This window comes from Malania oleifera, chromosome 13 (assembly GCF_029873635.1).
Source record: "Malania oleifera isolate guangnan ecotype guangnan chromosome 13, ASM2987363v1, whole genome shotgun sequence".
In the NCBI taxonomy this organism is placed as follows: Eukaryota; Viridiplantae; Streptophyta; class Magnoliopsida; order Santalales; family Ximeniaceae; genus Malania; species Malania oleifera.
The window spans coordinates 3,731,419-3,750,198 of NC_080429.1; the positions used below are offsets into that span (position 1 = coordinate 3,731,419).

The following is an 18,780-nucleotide window of genomic DNA, read 5'->3' on the forward strand; positions in this document are numbered from 1 at the left end:
TACTGTGCTGCTATTTTTCTTAGGATGCATATTGAGGATGGAGTCAGAGACTTAAAATGGAACAGCCCCCATTAGTAATATAAACCCTAGCACACCCCTTCGCATCATGTTAAGGACTAAACCAGCAAACATAATAAGAAAAATAGCATTTGTCGGGGAAGTACCCCTAGACAGCAATATGATCAATTCATATCACATATAAACAAAGTACCATTCCTACATCCAATTTTATTCAACCAGCCTATGTACAAACCTAGCCAACCGTTTCAACCTCTACTATGGAGGAGATTATTACAACAAATATAAGATCAACTAGTCTGCTTGTGTTGAGGAACTGACTTATTGAGCAATTTCTGATCAAGCTTCCACGGGTCTGGTCGCCTGGCTTACACTACTAGCAGTTAACTTCACTTCATTGGGTCTGCTAGCTACATCACTCCTAGCGTTCTTCTTGGTGAAATGGTAACAGTTATTGCTTCTTGGAAATGTCAGATTCTTCAGTCTTTGCAAACCGTCCACGGATCCTTGGTTGACTGTCAGCAAGAGCCTTCCTGCAAGCATACTATTAAGAAAACAAACACTGAGTTTACAGGTGAAGATTCAGCCAAAAGGATTGAATTTCTTCCTCAATCTCTCTTCAATTGTTCATTTCTTTCCCTCAGCCAAGAAACACAGCACAACAAATCAAAATATGGTGGAGGCACAACTGGCAAAGAACAATTGCATTCAGGGGCTTCAATTACCCAGATTTATTATTATTATTATTATTATTATTATTTGGTAAAAAACAAGAGTTCATATTCCATTTGGCCACCACAACCATTGAATCTGTAAAAAGATTTACATTGATTGAGGCTGAAGTTAACAATTTTTCATTAAAGATGTAAAAAAAATAAATAAATAAAAAGGCTGCTGCATATAAATACATGAACAAATTATTTAATTTAATCCCAAAGAAAGCATGTGTTTTGGCAGATTTCAAGTTCAAAAACGTGCAACCATGAAATTCAGCTCAACAAGCTTTCCAAACCACTTGGAATAAAGGTAAATTAATCTAAGTTGGAGAGAGAGAAAGAACATATGATCACTTGGTCTTATGAGAGTACCCAGTTTCTCAGGGAAATATGCTTCAAATAATGTTCTGCTTGAAAGGATTTGCTGGGTGACAGGCATGGTAGAAAATTGAAAATTTGGGGTGATCCAGGCTTTTAATTCTTATCACACCTCCTGTAGCATTTCCTTGCACTGAAGGGACACGTTTCTAAATGTTGTGCTGCGTATAGATGGATAACTAGTCGTGCAAGGAAATCATTCTAATTCTGTCCTTGATAGAGGCAGAAACAATCTCACTTTGTTGCAGACATACATGGTGTATGAGGAGCAAGCAGGGGGAGTGGAGACCAAGGAAACAGCAGAGAAACAATAGATTTTGCCTTGTCTAGATGGGGGAATGTGGAACACAACAAATGACATGGGATTGATCAGAAATGTCTGGAGCAGCCTCGGGAATACATCAACAGTGCTACTGATTAAGTTAATGAAATAAAGTTCAAAAAATGCATTTCAAATTGAAGCTTCTGATGTCATTTGAAAATTTTAATACATAGACCAACAAGTTAAACAATCCCTGAAGATTGTAAGAGGTAAAACAAAGTCGAATTATCAGGAAGCCAGGGGCTAGCCCAATGGTAAGAACGGACCTTACCATAATTAAGGTCATGGATTCATGCTTTATCCCCCTCTTCAGTAAATATAAAAGACTCAAGAGCCCTTGCATTAGAGGACTATGTGTCAACTGCAAAGGTGTTAAAGCAATAGCAGTTCCATAAGGGGCGAGAGGAACAAATTATTTCACCTAGAAGTGAAGAACAACTTCCTTGAGATTGTTATGGAAGAGGCAGACAAAGTGCAGAACAAAAAAAAGTCAACTGTTCATCTCAGCGAATACAAGAAAAAATTGTTTCTTGCATGTGCTTGAGGGTCGCAATTGGGTGGCAGATGTGCCCTCCACTTGCCCTTTTACATCAAGAATGAGGAAGGTTGCATGGTTTGAAATACTCCATATATCTATCCAGATCAGTCCGTTACCATTCCTGGCAGTTCAAATATATGTGATGCAGCTCATATTCACAGGGTACACATACTTGAAGTCTTAAGAAGGTGAGGCTCCATTTGGAGGCAAGTGGGCCAGTAGTACTGTATACTATTTTTTATCCCAGGTCACTATGCCTGTAAGTTTATTATGAAGATATTTATGGGATTTTTCAAATGGGAGCCATTTATTTTGTAGGTGCAGTTAAAAGCTGGAACAGACTATTCTTTGAGAATATAGTGGGACTTCTCACAGGGGCCTCCCCAGACTGCGAAGCCACATAAATCCGTGTTTCTTCTTGGTTTTCTCTTCAGTTATTTTATTTTTTGCTCTATGCATGTGCCTAATCCCTAGCAGGTAGATTTCACAACAAAATTAAGTCTTTAACATTCAAGAAGAGTAACTATTTCACGCAAAAAAAATTGACTGTTTTACCTTAATCTTCCTTCCAAAGTTCCTCTTCGTCTTCTTGTTCCTATATCTCGAAAGCTTTTGCCTGCGTTCTTCACTGTTGCAACTCCGCTGCTCAAGGGGGGAAGGGATGAGGCTCATATTACCATTACCAAGAGTCTGTCATAAAAACTCAGAATCAATGACTCAGCCCCATCCTGTGGAAATGGCCAGCAACATCTAAACATTTCTCAGTCTCTAAACTTTCATTACAAAGCCAATAAATGCTCAGTGCTTATAGGCAAATGTAAACTCACTTACTTTTTTTTGGGTGGATTACACCAGATATGTTGAATAGAAAAAGGCAAAATAAAAGAGAGAAGCAATTGCTTCTGATTTTTAAGTATTTCAGAAACAATTCCTTGATTTTAAGACATGGGATGCAAGCTGTCCCTTATACTCAGGGAAGAAAAAACTAGTTTCTGCAGACTCCTGATGCATTACTGAACCATTATTCATTAGGGTGTGTTCGTTTCAGAGGCTAGGCTTGGTAAACTTTTTAAAAAATAAGCCTGCTAAGGAATTTAACGAGTATAAAAACCAAAAATAAAAAAGAAATTCCACTCATGAGTCATATCCTCATTATTTCCCTCAGAGATAGCCAACCAAACACAGGATATGATAAATTATCATAGACAGTATAGTCCAATTCTATTCAATCCAATCCAGTCTTGCGAAATATTCCACCTATATCCTTACTATGTCCCTTATATATGACCAGCTAAACACAAGATAGGGTAATAATAACAGAGAGGCAAGAAAAATAATAAGCCAAGTATAACTATTAATTCTCACCCCCCCCCCCCCCCTTCCCCAAACAAAAGCATATGTTGTGAAAGAAATGAAGAGAGAATTTAAATCTGACCTTTATATCTCCTTCACTGAATGCCCTTCGCATCCCATAAACAGCCCCGAAGTCCATCCCTGGAAAATCCAGAAAATTTGGCCTAACTGGAGCCCCACTTATCCACTCCATTGAGCTTAAACACCCTGAGCTAACACTCTTCTGGACTGGCCCTTCAGAGAGCAATTTTTCCTCAACCAGTTGTCTTCTGTCTGAACTTGCAACAGGAATCTTATTATCCAGAATCTCAGGGAGTGGTGTCCCTGCTGCAGCTTCTGCTAAGAGATCCTTCTCACATTCATATAAAACCTCACTCAAAAGTTGCTCATTTTGAATCGATTCTGCAACTTCAAGTGCCTGAGAGGGGATGACCTCATCCCCACAAGATATCATTGATATGGCAGCTGTCATGGGATCAAGCCCTGCCAATGGATCTTCAATGATGGGCTCAGGAGCTTTGAATAAATCCCCTTCTCCTCCCAGGTCATATTCTGATACAGTGGATGTCTGAATGAGGTTGCCCTAAAACAAAAAAAAGGGGAAACTCAACAAAGTCCAATTTGTAACAAAACAGCATGTAACAAGCAAGCAACTGGAATGCTTTGCCATTATAGTCCCCACAAGCCAGGAGATGCAGAAAAAAAATTAATATTAAACCTTAAAATGCATCTAGGATCCTCAAATAGCAAGAGACAGATCAGCATGCTTTGGACTTGGTAATCAACAACTATTAAAAGAGTCATGCATCTGAGCCTTAACAACACGTGTTTATAGGCATGAAACTTATAATAATACCATATTGAATTGCACATCTGCCTCAGTTGGAAAATCCTAAGCAGTAAGCACTTTATCTCATGATTGCATTGGAGTAGTCATTACGTAAGGAGGCAATCATTATCAACAAAACCACACCAGATATGCATCAGATTCCCACATGTCACTGGTTGTTTGCTGTCCCTTTCTTCACATCATACAATAGTAGAATATAAAGTAATTTTGCAACCATACAAATTTTTGGCATAATAAATCGAATTGCATCCAACCAAAAGTTAGTCCAAATTCTGGGTTTTCTTCTTTCAATGTGCTGCATTCAAAAGGCTTACAGTATGAAAACAAAGAAAATAAAACAGTTGAGAAAAAAATATCTCACTCCAATAAATATTGATAGAATAAACTTCAAGAACTAGGACCAATTCTGATTATATCGAGGGCTTTAAAATGTTTCTACGAAAGAATTACCAATACAAATCAATGAAGCCTAATCCAAACCATTTAAGCAGGCCCACTTCCGTACATCTGTCCAGTGCCAAATCATACAAAGTATAAACATTTTTATGGGATAGGTGTCGGCATAGCTTGAGCCGAGAAAACACCATCAGTTATATATTTTACTTGACTTGCAATGTCAAATTTTCAATTTTCATCACAAAAATTTCACCATGCATTATGGTAGAGCAAAACAGATACAATACAAATGCAACTCTTGCACCAAACAGTATTTTTTTAGGGGGTCAATGAATCAAGTTGAATAATATAATGTGCAAAAGACGCTGACCTCCCTTAAGGTTTGGCAAAAACATGCAGACCTCATTGAGGTTTCGCAAATTCTAGAGCCATTCCTTGATGTTTAGCAAAAAGACACAGACCTCCCAATTTGAAAAATCTCAGTGTCCCTTGACATTTGATTTTTAGAACATTTATACCCCTTCCTAGGCTTGTATTTTTGCAAATATCAAAGGAGGTCCACATTTTTTCGCAAAGCTTAGTAGAGACCTATTGAATTTTTGAAACCTCAAGGAAGGTCTACATCTTTTAGACGAGCCTTAGGAGAGGTCTATGAAATTTTAAAAAATCTCAAGGAACGTCCCCATCTTTTCGCCAAATCTCAGAGACAGGTCAGCATCTTTTACCCTAATGTAATTGAGTAGTACCAACAAAGTTTGGGTGCTTTTTATGTATAGAGGCAAAATACCTACAGTTAAAAATAGATGATATGTTAAGATCCACATCCCAATTGCTCCTTGTCCTAGTCAAACACTGTGTTCGTGTCAGAGGTCTAACAAGCCAAAATAGTAATATCTTTCTTTCCATTACAAGCAACACACTTCACCTTTGCACAAGCTTCTATTACTACGCTGCAATGCTTTTCACTACTAAAGCAGCATGCACAAACTTCTGTTGCATCACAACAACGAAACAGGAGAGAAAGTTGAGCCCACACGTTAGAATTTGAGGCTTCATATATACATCTATGAAACCATATGGTATGGCTTAAATCAGTAGTCAATCCACAAAGTTGACATTTGAAGCAAATTTCATTATTCCCATTCTTTCCATATTTCTAATAGTGCAAAACAAAGAGTACATCCAAGTTTTTTGAGAAGTTTTTCAACAATGTTGAGCCCCACAAACATTGTTGTAAACTCAAGAATTTCTTGGCACACTCTATGCTAAATCAAACAAAATAATTGAAGTTCCACTCATCCATCTTATGATAGGCTCAATTATTTTAACAAATTTGTAAATAATAAATTTTAAAAATATTTACCCTGTACATTAATTTATTTTCTATAATATTATTATAATATATTTATAACATAAACAAAAAAAGCGTATAATATATAAAAACATAGCATAAAAAAGGGATAAGAGCCATAATAATAGTATATTATAATATATTAATATAATAAAATATTAAAAAAAGAATTGTTTTATACCATATTTTATTTGGGTGATGTTATTCTCCCTCCTTGTAAATTTTTTCCTATTAATGAAATTTCTTTTGCTATAAAAAAATTTTTAAAAAATGAAAAGAAAAGATAAAAGGCAAAGACAATAAAGGATTCATTGTGATTCTCAAATTTTGAAGATACTCATGTTGGATGAGCCAAGCAATTTGGTTGGTTGGGTGGGGGGGGGGGGGGGGGGTGGGGAGAGAGAGAGAGAGAGAGAGAGAACTCTACGTCATGAACTTTGGGTCATGCCCATCACTTAGATGGGCTTAGAAAGTCATAAGGAATGAAAAAAATATATAGAACAGAAAGGAAACACAAGCAAATGAAAGGGAATTAGATTCTATTTATTCGCCAATCCTCATATTTATCAATTTGAGGTTAGCACGTACGCACTATAATAGGGCATGAGTTGTGTTTGCCTAATGGGAACCCACTGCATGATGGGACCTGCCTAAGAGATTGTTGACACCAAAAAGAATGTTTATATGTATGGATCTTTCTATAGAGAGGATTTTCTAGAACAGAAGATGCAGACACCATTTTTTTCCCCTTCTCAAAAACTTTCATAAGTTTTAGAATGAATCCACAACCCATTCCCAAGAATTATCAAGAAGAAGCATAAACCAATGCCCCATGTTACCAATATCATCTTTCTATAAGACTTTCTCCAGCTTTTTTCAAGAAACTGCAATCAAACAAAATAAAATTAGTTGGTCCCAAGCAATGGTACTGCTTCCTCATGCTACTCCTCAGAGCCAAGCAGATCTAGAGGATCATAGATGAAATTGTTGTCATTATGCTATGCAGCATGTATTTGCAGTTTGCAGTGCCATTTAGAATTTTGGTTGAACAAATCACCCATAAAAAAATAAAATTAAATAAAATTAAAAAAAGGCAAAAAGGTAGTGCGTTTAACCAGAGAGAAAAAGTGCTCATGCCATGTAGAAAAGGGCCAGTCTGAAATTTTGATTTTGGTCATCTGATTTGGATAGGGAACCCAATCTGTGATTATATTCAAGTGAGAAATATAACTGCTGTGGCAAGGAAAAAGCTATCAACATTGAAATCAAATTATTCCATAATTTTGAAAAATATAACACACAAATTAGACGACCAAAATCAGGGACTTGAGCATATGACATTCAGGTTTGGGTGCAAAACCCTTGCCATTAAGTCAAGGCTCACCCTCAATACTCCTTAATATTTGCAACTGAAAATTAGCATATAAAATATGGAATGAAAAGATAAAAGTTATATGAAACAGAACTCATCCTTCATAAGCTCATGGCACAAGGGGTTTTTTAGAATTCAGCATAAGTTGGGTCAGATTTCCCATTAACCCAGCTAAAATTCAGAGAAAAATTGAACCCCTAAAATTTTTGGCTATCCTAGCTCATCACTGGATCAGATAATTCAAAATTCATGCCAGAAATTTTGCTCCCAAAACTGCAAATTAAAAGTTCTGTACACAAAGTATCGCCTGTCCATGTTAAAAATCTTCTTTGAGCAAAAGCTCGTCTTTAAAAGAACTTTCTGCCTAGAATTAGAACAAACAAATCCGCTAAAATAGCTCATTGAAACCTTCTGAACTGCTAAACGCCAAAAACACTGTAGAAGTGAGTGATTTTACGCCTAGGAAAAAACCACCACTTTAGCAAAGATTAAAAACCCTACTGAAACCTTTAGGGCTTCCTCTTTTCTCATCCATTTACCAAATTTGGTTTTCACCAAACAATATAGTAGGAGGGGAGGTGTTTGGCACTAGCTTTTTCTTTTCTCCTACTTTTTCCTCTTTAGTCTCCATGAGTGCCGTGAAGCTAAAACCAAGCAAGGTGTTAATATCAGGAATTGGAAATACGAATGACAGAAATGAGAGGAAAAGCAACTCTGCAGCTCCTTATTTCCACAACCCCCCTAAGAAAAAAATAAAACAGCATAGGAAATACAAAACTAGAGACTAAGTAATCACATTCACTTTATTTTCTTTTCTCCTTTATGTTTCCAAATTGATCATAGAAAAGAGAACTTTAATCATAAAACACAAGATTCCAAATTTCTTTATCTTTTTTTTTTTTTTCCCATGTGTTACTCCTCAGCTCTCAGATGTAAAGCAGGAGAATAGAGAATTGACAACCGAATCAACAATAACCAATTAGAAAACCCAGAAAAAAATAATTAATTCTTGAACATCAGAACCGAAACCCACAACACAAAATTAACAAAAACTATCAAAACAGCGACTAAGCTTCAGATTTTCACCAAATCCCATCAGACAACAAAGACAGAAACCACAAACCCTCAGTTCACAGCACGAAACACTCAAAACTCAAACCCTGCTCGAATCTGCTGAAAGAAATGCAGATCAAACAATATCAACAGAAGGTAGAGAGAGAAATAGTACCATTGGAGCATTGGGCTTCTGGAATCGGCAGAAGTCCTCAAAGGGGTGCACTTCTTGAGAGAAGTTCTGGAAGTAGGGAAACAGAAGCCCCGTCTCTGCATACATTTCTCTCTCTGTTTCTGTCTCTCACTGTGTGTAGAGCTTGCAAAGAAGCTTCAATGGAGGAGCCCCTTTCCTCTACTCTAGGGTCGGAACAGGGGAAACCAGAGCAGAGAGAACCAGAGTGACAGAGCAGCCGTAACGTGGAGAGAGAAACTGGTCTTGGCTGGTTCCTGGAGCGTTCATTTCAGAGCAGAGGAGAGACCACTGTCCAGCAGTGGGAGTGTGTAAATTTATAACAACAAAATGGAAAAGTGGGCATACAAAAATATACTTTAAAATAAAACTGGCTACAAGACAAGATACTTTGTATTTGTGCTTGAATTTGTAATAGATACCGTACGAAGATGACAAATAATTAAATAAAATAAAATAAATAAATAAATACCTAAATTAAATAGATAAATAAATATTGCTAGTGTTTCTTTTCTTTTTCTTTTTCTTTTTCTTTTTCTTTTTTCGGCTTGAAAGCATGACATCTTCCGTTGTATAGTTTTTCGTCCATTTTAAAGATTCAAGTCAAAAATCTTGAAGACTAAAGTATTCGGTCGTTAGTACTAAGTTATGACATCTAAATTCTTAGAATTGTAAAAAAAAAATTACAAATTAGCTCTAATTGTTCTAATGTTCAAAGAAGAAATCGGTGCAAAAAATAATACTTTGTACTGAATAATGCTTTATGAAAACAGATGTTTGTATCATTTGTTGGTTTTGTTTTAAATAATGGTTTGTGTACTAATTTATTGGGTACAACTAGTAAAGGCAAAACGTTATGTTATAAAATATAATTATGTAGCTGCACAAAAGTTTGGCTTTATGCTTGATTGTGACATTCTAATTTTTTTGTAAGCTTAGGGAGTTATGTTATATGATTTAAATTTCAAGGATTAATGTAAAAACTAGCAAAATCTTTTTATTTTTTTTTCAAGAAAGACAAAATGTCACATTTCACACTAGACACGTGGTAAAAAGATTTTTGTTTTAAAAAAAAGTATTCAATATTTGTAGAATACCTTTATAATGTAAAATTATGGGACTCAATAGGTAGAGTAAGTAGTGTCTTATTAAAGTGAATATAGTCATATTTAATGTCACGCTCACTTTGAATAGTATCATGTGGTTGGTGGATTCCCTAAAAGATACCATACGACGGTGACGAATAAATAAATAAATGATAAATCACACAATTTTTTTTTTTTTTGGTGACTAAAAGTTTGAAAAGTAGCCCAAGTCTTGTCTCATAATCATCTGTCCCCTACTCCCGGTTCGAGCTAAAGACCCTAAACTTGAACGATCGAGATATCCAGTAGCCAACACTAAATTACGACATTTGATTTCTTAAATTTGTAGAAAAAAAATGGGAAGTTGCATTAAGAAACAAAATATATATCATTTTTCCGCACTCTTGTATACCATTTTTCCTCAACTCCCGCTAAGTCATATGATCAACACATGACTATACTTTGTAAAATGCTCTTTTTGCTCTTACTAATGTACCAATGTTTGATACAAAAATAATATTTCTTTTTATTTGTTGAATAAGTCTTTTTGTTCGAATATCTATTCGAATCTTTTGTTGACTTTGTTTAAAAGAATGGTTCCTATCTAACAGTCACCTATTCTTGACATGGAAAATCTTTATTGTAAGTTTAGAGAATTAAATGTTATTTTTGTGGGTCTTAATAGGCCAAAAACAAATAGTGTCTTATTAAAGTAAATATAATTATATTTAATACTAGACTCACTTTCAATGCTTTTGTGTGAGTGGATTCTCTATAAGGCGGACCAATCCAACTTAGAGATAGATCGAGAATCATATCTTCGTCTCATATTAGAGTAAAATTTCAAGAAAAAAAGCAATTAATGATTACCTATCAAGTACGATTTTTTATAGAAAAATTATGATTGCCTTTGTCATATTAGTGTGTAAGATAATGTGCTTACATATGATTTGGTTGATGGAATGAAGTAAGACAGAAATATAATGCAATGCAAATTTGGATGGAGAGAATGAAGAAATCAAATGATGAATTTGATTCCATTACACCCAATTCCATCACATATCTATCTATCAACACATGCAATTAAAGGTTTACAAGGAAGAATTTGATTCCATTATTCCAAATTTCATCCCATTCCCTTCTATCAAACACCAATTATAGTCTTATAAAGAAGTGAGAGATTATACACGAAAGGCAAGCCAGCTGAAACCCCTCTACAATACAATATATATCATTTTAAGTCAAGGTGTAACACATTTAGGGGTGTGCACACGGTCGGTTCAGCCAAATTCGGTTACTTAACCGAGTTAACCAAAATTTTTTATTAACAATAATCTCTAACTTAACCGACCGAATTAGGTGTTGTAACTGAACTGTACCCGACCGAACCAACTTTTCGAGTAATTCGAAGTTAACCGAATTTGATCGAAATAATTTTAAAATAAATATAAAAACAAAATATGATTACAAATTTTAAAATTAGTTATAAAATTAATGTTTGTCATTTCTTATAATTGTAAGAGCTGAATTAGGAGAATGATATTGATTTAATAAATAAGTTAAGAAAATCGAACAGTTATATAATATATAATATATCAGTTATATTTAATATTATTAATTTATATTTAATTTTTAATTAATTAGTAATTTGGTTAATCGAATTAAAATTCTCTATACCCGAACTGAAAACTGAATACCTGAAATTACTAAATCTGTAACTGAGCCGAACTGAACCTCTATATTAATTGAACCGAATCGACCGAACTCGGTCGCTTAATTTGGTTAAATCCAAATTATGCTCACCTCTAGACACATTATATTATATTATATTTTACATAAATATATTTTTTAAAAAATTTAAAAATTTATAAGACTGCATATTGACTGCACAGCCACATTACTATATTTTTATTTTTAAATTTATTACATATACACGTAATTTTACGATGTATTCTACAGCAATAATGTAATTAATATTTTATTTGGCAATATTTGGTGGAGAGGGTGACCGCACCCAGGCATAAGCGTATGGGTCTGGAGATTGCTGGGCAGGTCACTGCTCACGCCATCCCAAAAGCTGGCAGCTGTGTTTATTTATTTATTTATTTTTATTGTTGCTTACGAACAAATCTGCAAATTATTAAAGAAATTAATTATAAGAATTAAGGGGTTGCAGGGATTAGATCTATTGCTGGCCTTTCATTTTTTTTATTGGACAATTAAAATAGGAAAAAAATTAAAAAGATTGGCCACTTGATGTTTGTTTGGATTTTTAATTTTTAATTTTTTTATATAAGTTTTTAATTATTTCAATAATGCCAAAAATAATTTTATTTTTGTTACCTGCTGTGTTGTCACAATAATTAAATAATTAAAAACATAAAGCAATAATATAACGCATGCAAAATATAAAGAAAATGGATACTATTAATTAAATTTTCAAAATTCTTGGGAAGAGAGAAAAGTCTTTTCTTTTTTTATTTATTTAAATAAGTTTTTATTTTATTTTTTTCTTAACGTCATAGTAATTTAAAATGGAGGGGACTTGTAAATTACCCTTAATGCGCATAGCAATATTCTTGAATTTTGATTTTAAAAATTAATGAAATGTTTTTGAAAATTAACTAAATCGGGTTTATTTATTAATAAAATCAAAATAATTGAAAGTCGAAACTAAGTATTTAATACTATGTATAGTTTATGAAATGAGGTCATATGAAAATGATGGCTTTGTGTCTTGTACTATATGCATAGCAATAAATTATAAACTAAACTTATTTTATTAATAATTTTCCTCATAATTGATATGAAATTCAAAAATAATAAATTTTATTTTTTAACCATACCAAATTGATTCGACTTTAATCACACAGTTTGCAATTAACAAGACATGATGTTTTGGTTTCTGAAATTTAGATTTTCTTAAAATCTTCTGAACTTTGCCTGACGTTAAAAAATTAAGAAAAATATCTCAAAATATTTCCATAATTTTAAAACAAAGTTTCAATCATTGATAGAGTAGTACAAAAAGACAACTAGAAGGCATTGTAATTAAAAAATATTTTTAATCCTTTTTTTGTAATCTTTTTTCATTCAATTATATATTAATTCTAATCAAGATTTTACTTTATTTGCCTTTTGATTTTCACATATAAATGTTTGTGGGTGGAGCCATTAAATCCTATAAGAAGTGACATAGACAAAAAATATTATTAGTTCTAAACTAAATAATGTATACGCAACCAAATAAGTTCTTGATTTTTGTTTCTATTCTAAGATACGCAAACCGATTGCTAGTCTTTAATTTTCACTTACCATTTCTATTTTTTATTTTTTATTTTTAGATGAATTGACAATTACCCTAACCTAAAAGTAGAGAGACAGAGTGAACGAGGATCAAAAATATGCTTCCTAATAGTAATTGTGTCCCAAAATAGATACAAATTCCATTTAAAATTAAAAAAAAAATTCAAGTTATGTGATAAATATAAATATATATTTAGTGGTAGTAAAAGATAGGGTTTATGGAGAGTTGGTTCTAACTCGACACAAGTCATATCTCAAATTATCATCTTAAATTCAAATATGACATTAATTTATAATACCTCAAAAAAAATTAATAAACCTTAAACATAGGTGAGACATCTTTGCTAGCTAGTAATTACATATTTAAATTTTCATCTTATATTTTGTGAGGAGTTAATTTTTTTAAACTTACCAAAATTATTTACTCCCATTCCAAGTTCAACCATTGTGGGTTACTTGCTCATTCTAATTTTTCTAATATTTTATTATTTTTAAAATTTTTAGCAGTAGGTTTTTCTTTGATATCAAATCTTTGTATTATCAATATGATCAAGATAGATAGAATCGAAAAACTTTGTCCATTTCCTACTCTCATATAAAATTTTGAACAATACTTATAATATTTTAATAAATGAAATAGTTTTACATCAAAAAAGTTTTGAAGATGGAAATCAGAGTATATTCATCAAACTCAAAGTTTTAACTAGTTAGGTAATTTGACAACCTCTAATATTTTGAAAGATATATTTTTAAAAATTTTAAACATTTAAAATATAAATATAAATATATTAATGATTTTTTTTTTCTCATTTTCCTTGTTTAGACTTTAAGTAGAAGTTATGAGTTATGAAGTAAGAGATATAGAATAACTAAGAGAAGTGCTCCAAGTATGAATGCATATGCTTCACAATTCTTGAATGTCCTTGTACGACTTTCCCCCCTCCCCCCTCCCCTTTTCTCATTACCTATATGTAGACACTCCATTTTGATCGGAGCCAAATATAACAAAAATTAGGCGTCTATATTTATTTATTTCATTGTTCATACAACTACAATAGAAATACAAAAAAAGGGGGGGGGGGGTGTCCAGAATATAGCCAAGAATACAACATATAGAGAAATGTTGGGAAATATAGTGAAAAATACAAGGAAAATACAATAGGGGAATATGCAAGAATATTCGATGGTCTTGCTAGCACCTGCACACACGCATAAAGAGAAAAGCTTAGAGAAAAATCAAGCAATAAAGAGAGGAGATTTCTTTCTAAAAATCAGTTGATCTATAAAAATTAAACGTTTTGTCTCTCAAAATTGAATGATTTGCAATGAAGAAAGGTTGATTTGTTCCTCAAACCAATTGTTCGGCTGGAAACTAATATGGAATGAAATCGATAAAGGAAATTCGATTCCAATGAGCCTTGAGCTGGGATATGAATTTTCTGTAGGAAGGAAAGTACACACATGGGAAGGTATGAAATTTGGAAATAAACAATTGGAAAGGGGTGATTTATTGCCTAAGAGGGTTCGATTCGGTTTTAATGTTGGTCGAGGCCCTAACTTTATAAATAGGGGCCTTAGTAAAAGGAGAAAGGACACGAAGCAATTGAGAGACACGAAGAAGAAATAAAAAATATTGTGAGGCCATATACCCAGACATTCCTTCGAAGAGAGACACACCTACTGAGAGGGTATAGTGAGGAATATTGGGGATTATGGATTGAGAGAAGGGCAGACTAGGCCTGTTAGAATTGGTGTAATCCCAAGAGAGGGGTGAATTGGGTTTTAAAATAGTTTCACTAAATTTAAATATTTGCTGATTCACCACAGTTCATATCTCATTCAATATATACGAGTGTATATAAAATAATTTTAACAATGAAAGCAAACATACACATGTGTTGTATATCTTATTTAAATCAAATGTGTGTATGCAAATAATTATGACATTAAATAAATACTCATACATATGTTGAAATTAGAGTGCAGGAATTTAAATAAGATAGAGAGAAAGCGACACACGATATTTGTTATCGAGGTTCGGCCAAACCAGCCTACGTTTTCGCCTTGGGCATACCCCTCAAGGATTATATTATCTCTACTCACTTAAACGGGTGGAGCAGAAGTCGTTTACATCCTTTCCTTATGGGACGAGGAAAACCCCAACTCAATTATTAGGCTAAGCCCAATTGGTCTCCCCTACAGGGGGAGACTCCCCGATTCAATTTTCGGACTGAACTAAACCGGTCTCACTTACGAGGCTAAGAGTCCCTAGTTCAATTTATGAGATGAACACAACCGATACATTAAAAATATTTTTGTATATATTACAACGCTTTTAAATACAAACATGAATGTACACATTAAAAGCTCAAATACGTGCACTCTCTTATGATATATATTATGTGTACTAGAGTAAGGGTGTAATTTAAATAATTATTGCACAAATAAAACATATGAAAATATCAAAATGATTATTATGTTCGCCACCAAATATTTTTGCTAATAAAAATGCTTGAAGAATTTGGAGTTTAGGCTCAAGAAAAATATTTGCGCAATAAAGGATTTATTCGAAAAATGTTTTTCAAGAAAAATAATCGGAAGAAATCTTAAGGCTACTCTCAAAAATGATTTTCAAGATAAAACCTAAGTGAGGGTAAGTTTATGTGAATATAAAAATAAATGCCCAAAATAAATATATTTTATTTAAGAATAATTTTGAAATGAAAGAGTGAAAGAGAGTTGGAGAGTTTTGCTTAAAAGATTTTGTCCCAAAAGAATAATTTTAACAATAAAAATGATTTGGGGAAACTTTGATTGATAAAGGATTTGAGAGAAAATTTAAACTAATCAAAGTTACTAATCTGAGTTATGGAGGGGATATTTATAGATTTTTAGGAAATTTGACCATTGAGGGACACACTTGGTATTTTGAAAAAGTTTAATTAAAAAATGAATGATGTTTTAGCCCTTTAAAAATTTTCATCCCAAGAGGTTCGGTCGACTAAGGACAAGATTCGGTTGACCACTTTTATAAGCTCGGTCGACCGAGGCACCTTTTAACTATAGATTTGGTCGAACGTCTCAAAGCGATTCTGAGGGTAAGTGTATGTGAATATAAAAATAAATGCCCAAAATAAATATACTTTATTTAAGAATAATTTTGAAATGAAAGAGTGAAAGAGAATTGGAGAGTTTTGCTTAAAAGATTTTGCCCCAAAAGAATAATTTTAACAATAAAAATGATTTGGGGAAACTTTGATTGATAAAGGATTTGAGAGAAAATTTAAACTAATCAAAGTTACTAATCTGAGTTATGGAGGGGATATTTATAGATTTTTAGGAAATTTGACCATTGAGGGACACGTTTGGTATTTTGAAAAAGTTAAATTAAAAAATGAATGATGTTTTAGCCCTTTAAAAATTTTCATCCCAAGAGGTTCGGTCGACTAAGGACAAGATTCGGTTGACCACTTTTATAAGTTCGGTCGACCGAGGCAACTTTTAACTATAGATTTGGTCGAACGTCTCAAAGCGATTCTGAACCCTTCATGGGTTTGGTCGACCATGGCTAGAGGCCGATTGACCATTCATGAGGTTCGATCGACCAAGGCCAATTTGAACTATAAGGTTTGGTCGATCAAGTAGTTAGGGTGACAGTATTTTATGGTTTGGTTGATCGAGGTAGGTGTGTTCAATTCAGAATGATCGACCAAAGGAAGTCAAAATGTTGACTTCTGACAAGTTCAGTCGACCAAGCAAATTTGTGCATGGTGGGTTCGATCGACCTAGCCAAGTCAAAATTTGACTTCGGGCTATGAGTGTGTTCGGTTGATCAAGGGCTATAACACATAAACTAGTCGGTCGACCGAGGCTTTTAATGAAGCCTAAAAATGCAACGTCGGTCGACCGCTTTGCTTTTGCCTCGATTTTGACTCTAAAGTTATTTCAAAAAATCTTTGTTTAATTTTAACCTTTTACAAAAAGATTTTTGGTGCTATTGTTGGGTATCCTATGGTCAGCCTCAGGACGTTGTGAGCTTTCAAACATATCATGTAGATGCATGCATCATTACCGATCAGATAATAAAAATTAAATGCATATATAACTTAAATTAAGTGTCTTCTTCTTTTGCTCTTTTAGTGTCATGGAATGTGCCTGAGTGTGTGATCTTTACATTCCTTCCGGCTTCCATGTCCATTACCTCATGTGTGTGTTTAATCATGAACATATTCAAAAACGTTAAATGCATACATGAGATACAAGTGTTTTGTCAGCATCAAAACAGAGATTGGACTCAAAAAGTCAATGGAGTCCTTCCTGAAGCAAACATAATGCTCAAACTACCAGAGGACTAAAGAACAGAGAGTCCCTTACGACTAGAAAAGATTTTTCAGAAGCATAAAGCAGAAGCAGAGAAGAGTCAAAAAGCTTTGATAAGAAGAACATGAGGAGTAGAAGACCCGATGTTAGTATTTCACTTTGTATTCGCCGATTGCTTTGCTTCCATATCAATTGTTTAGTCATGTACTAGTTTTGGCAAACCAGACCAAAGCCCCCTCCCCATGCAATTCATCCCTAAAACCAAGCCCCTTGTGTTAAAAGACCAAGCCCCCTGTGTTAAAAGACCCAAGCCCCAAGCCCAGTTTTGATGAAGCCCAAAGCCCACATTTTTTTTTTAAGAAAGCCCCAAGTCTATGATTTTAAAAGCCCCCAGCCCACAATGTTAAGAGACCCAAGTCCAAAAGTACATTGTTTAAAAAGCCTGAAAGCCCACTGTTTTCAAAAGAAAAAAAGGAGCCCAAGCCCACTATGTTAAAGTTCCATAAGCCCACTATTTAAAAAGCCCAATACCCAAGAGAGAAACTGAGAAATAAAGAGTATAGAGAGATTAGAGGGATACTAATAGTGCAGAAAGAGAGATAGAGCTGAGAGATGCAGAGAGAAGGAGCAAAAGAGAAAAGAGCTAGAGAGGGTAGAGGGAGAGTTCGTAGAGGAGGAGAGAGAAAAGGAATAGGAGAAAAAGAAAGAAAAAAAAAAAAAGGGGAGCGGGGTTTATAACTAAGGCAGAGTGGGACATTTGTCACCACTTTTGTGGTGACACGTGGCATAACATTGGCCGAGTATTCTTGGGGTGACAAGGAGTAATCCTGGCTATCCGATCCGTGTTTTCTCTAGACGAACAGACTGTTGTCACGTCAGCAATCCGGATCAAACCTTTAGGACCAACTGGTGGCTGACACGTGGTAGGTAACGTCATACTAACGTCACCTTGTTATAGTAAATTAAAAAAAAAAAATGGAGGTCGCCACGTGTCTGGACACATGTGACCCACCAAATTCAACTGGGCTAGACCCAATCTAGATCGATTCAACCAGTTTGGTTTTCCCCAACTGTTTTTTGTTATTTATTATTTTATTTTATTTTAAATTTAATTTTAATTAGATTTTTATTTTTAAAAATGAGGGAAAAATAGAGAAAATTAGGAAAAATATTTTGAAAGTAAAAAAAAAAAAGAAAATGTATTTTTGAGTTATTTTGAGATGAAATAAATGAGAAAAAGTCTTCAAAAATCTTGAAAAATTTTAGAAAAATTTTGAAAAATTTCAGAAAATTTTTATAAATTTTGAAAAAAATTGGGGATTTTTCTAAAGACTCTTTTGCTTAAAATTGAATGATTTTTCCCAATTTTTTCATGGTTATGTTTCTATGATTTTAAAAAGGATAGTGAAGTATTTATAACCTCACTTGTATTAGACCTGAGGGGGGTTAATCTAATAAGATCCTCTCGTTTGGAGGTCTTATTAGACATTCCTAAAATACACTTTAATTTTCATTTCTCTTTTAAACTTTTA

At 33.7% G+C, this 18,780-nt stretch overlaps 1 protein-coding gene across 4 annotated transcripts; it reads right to left on the minus strand.

Moving 5' to 3' along the window:
* Positions 1 to 148: 148 nt before the first annotated feature.
* Positions 149 to 8,872, minus strand: LOC131146209 (zinc finger protein CONSTANS-LIKE 4). Of its 4 annotated transcripts, none has more exons than XM_058095626.1 (4): positions 8,523 to 8,872; positions 3,408 to 3,908; positions 2,528 to 2,662; positions 149 to 562 (listed from the first exon to the last, which is right to left on the minus strand). In XM_058095626.1, the coding sequence occupies exons 1-4, from the start codon at positions 8,625 to 8,627 to the stop codon at positions 470 to 472; spliced, it is 834 nt and encodes a 277-aa protein (XP_057951609.1). In that variant the 5' UTR covers positions 8,628 to 8,872; the 3' UTR covers positions 149 to 469. The 4 variants fall into 4 exon arrangements, with proteins under 4 accessions (XP_057951609.1, XP_057951610.1, XP_057951611.1 ...); XM_058095627.1 differs by having other exon boundaries at positions 2,528 to 2,614; positions 8,523 to 8,869; XM_058095628.1 differs by having other exon boundaries at positions 149 to 551; positions 8,523 to 8,868.
* Positions 8,873 to 18,780: the final 9,908 nt, after the last annotated feature.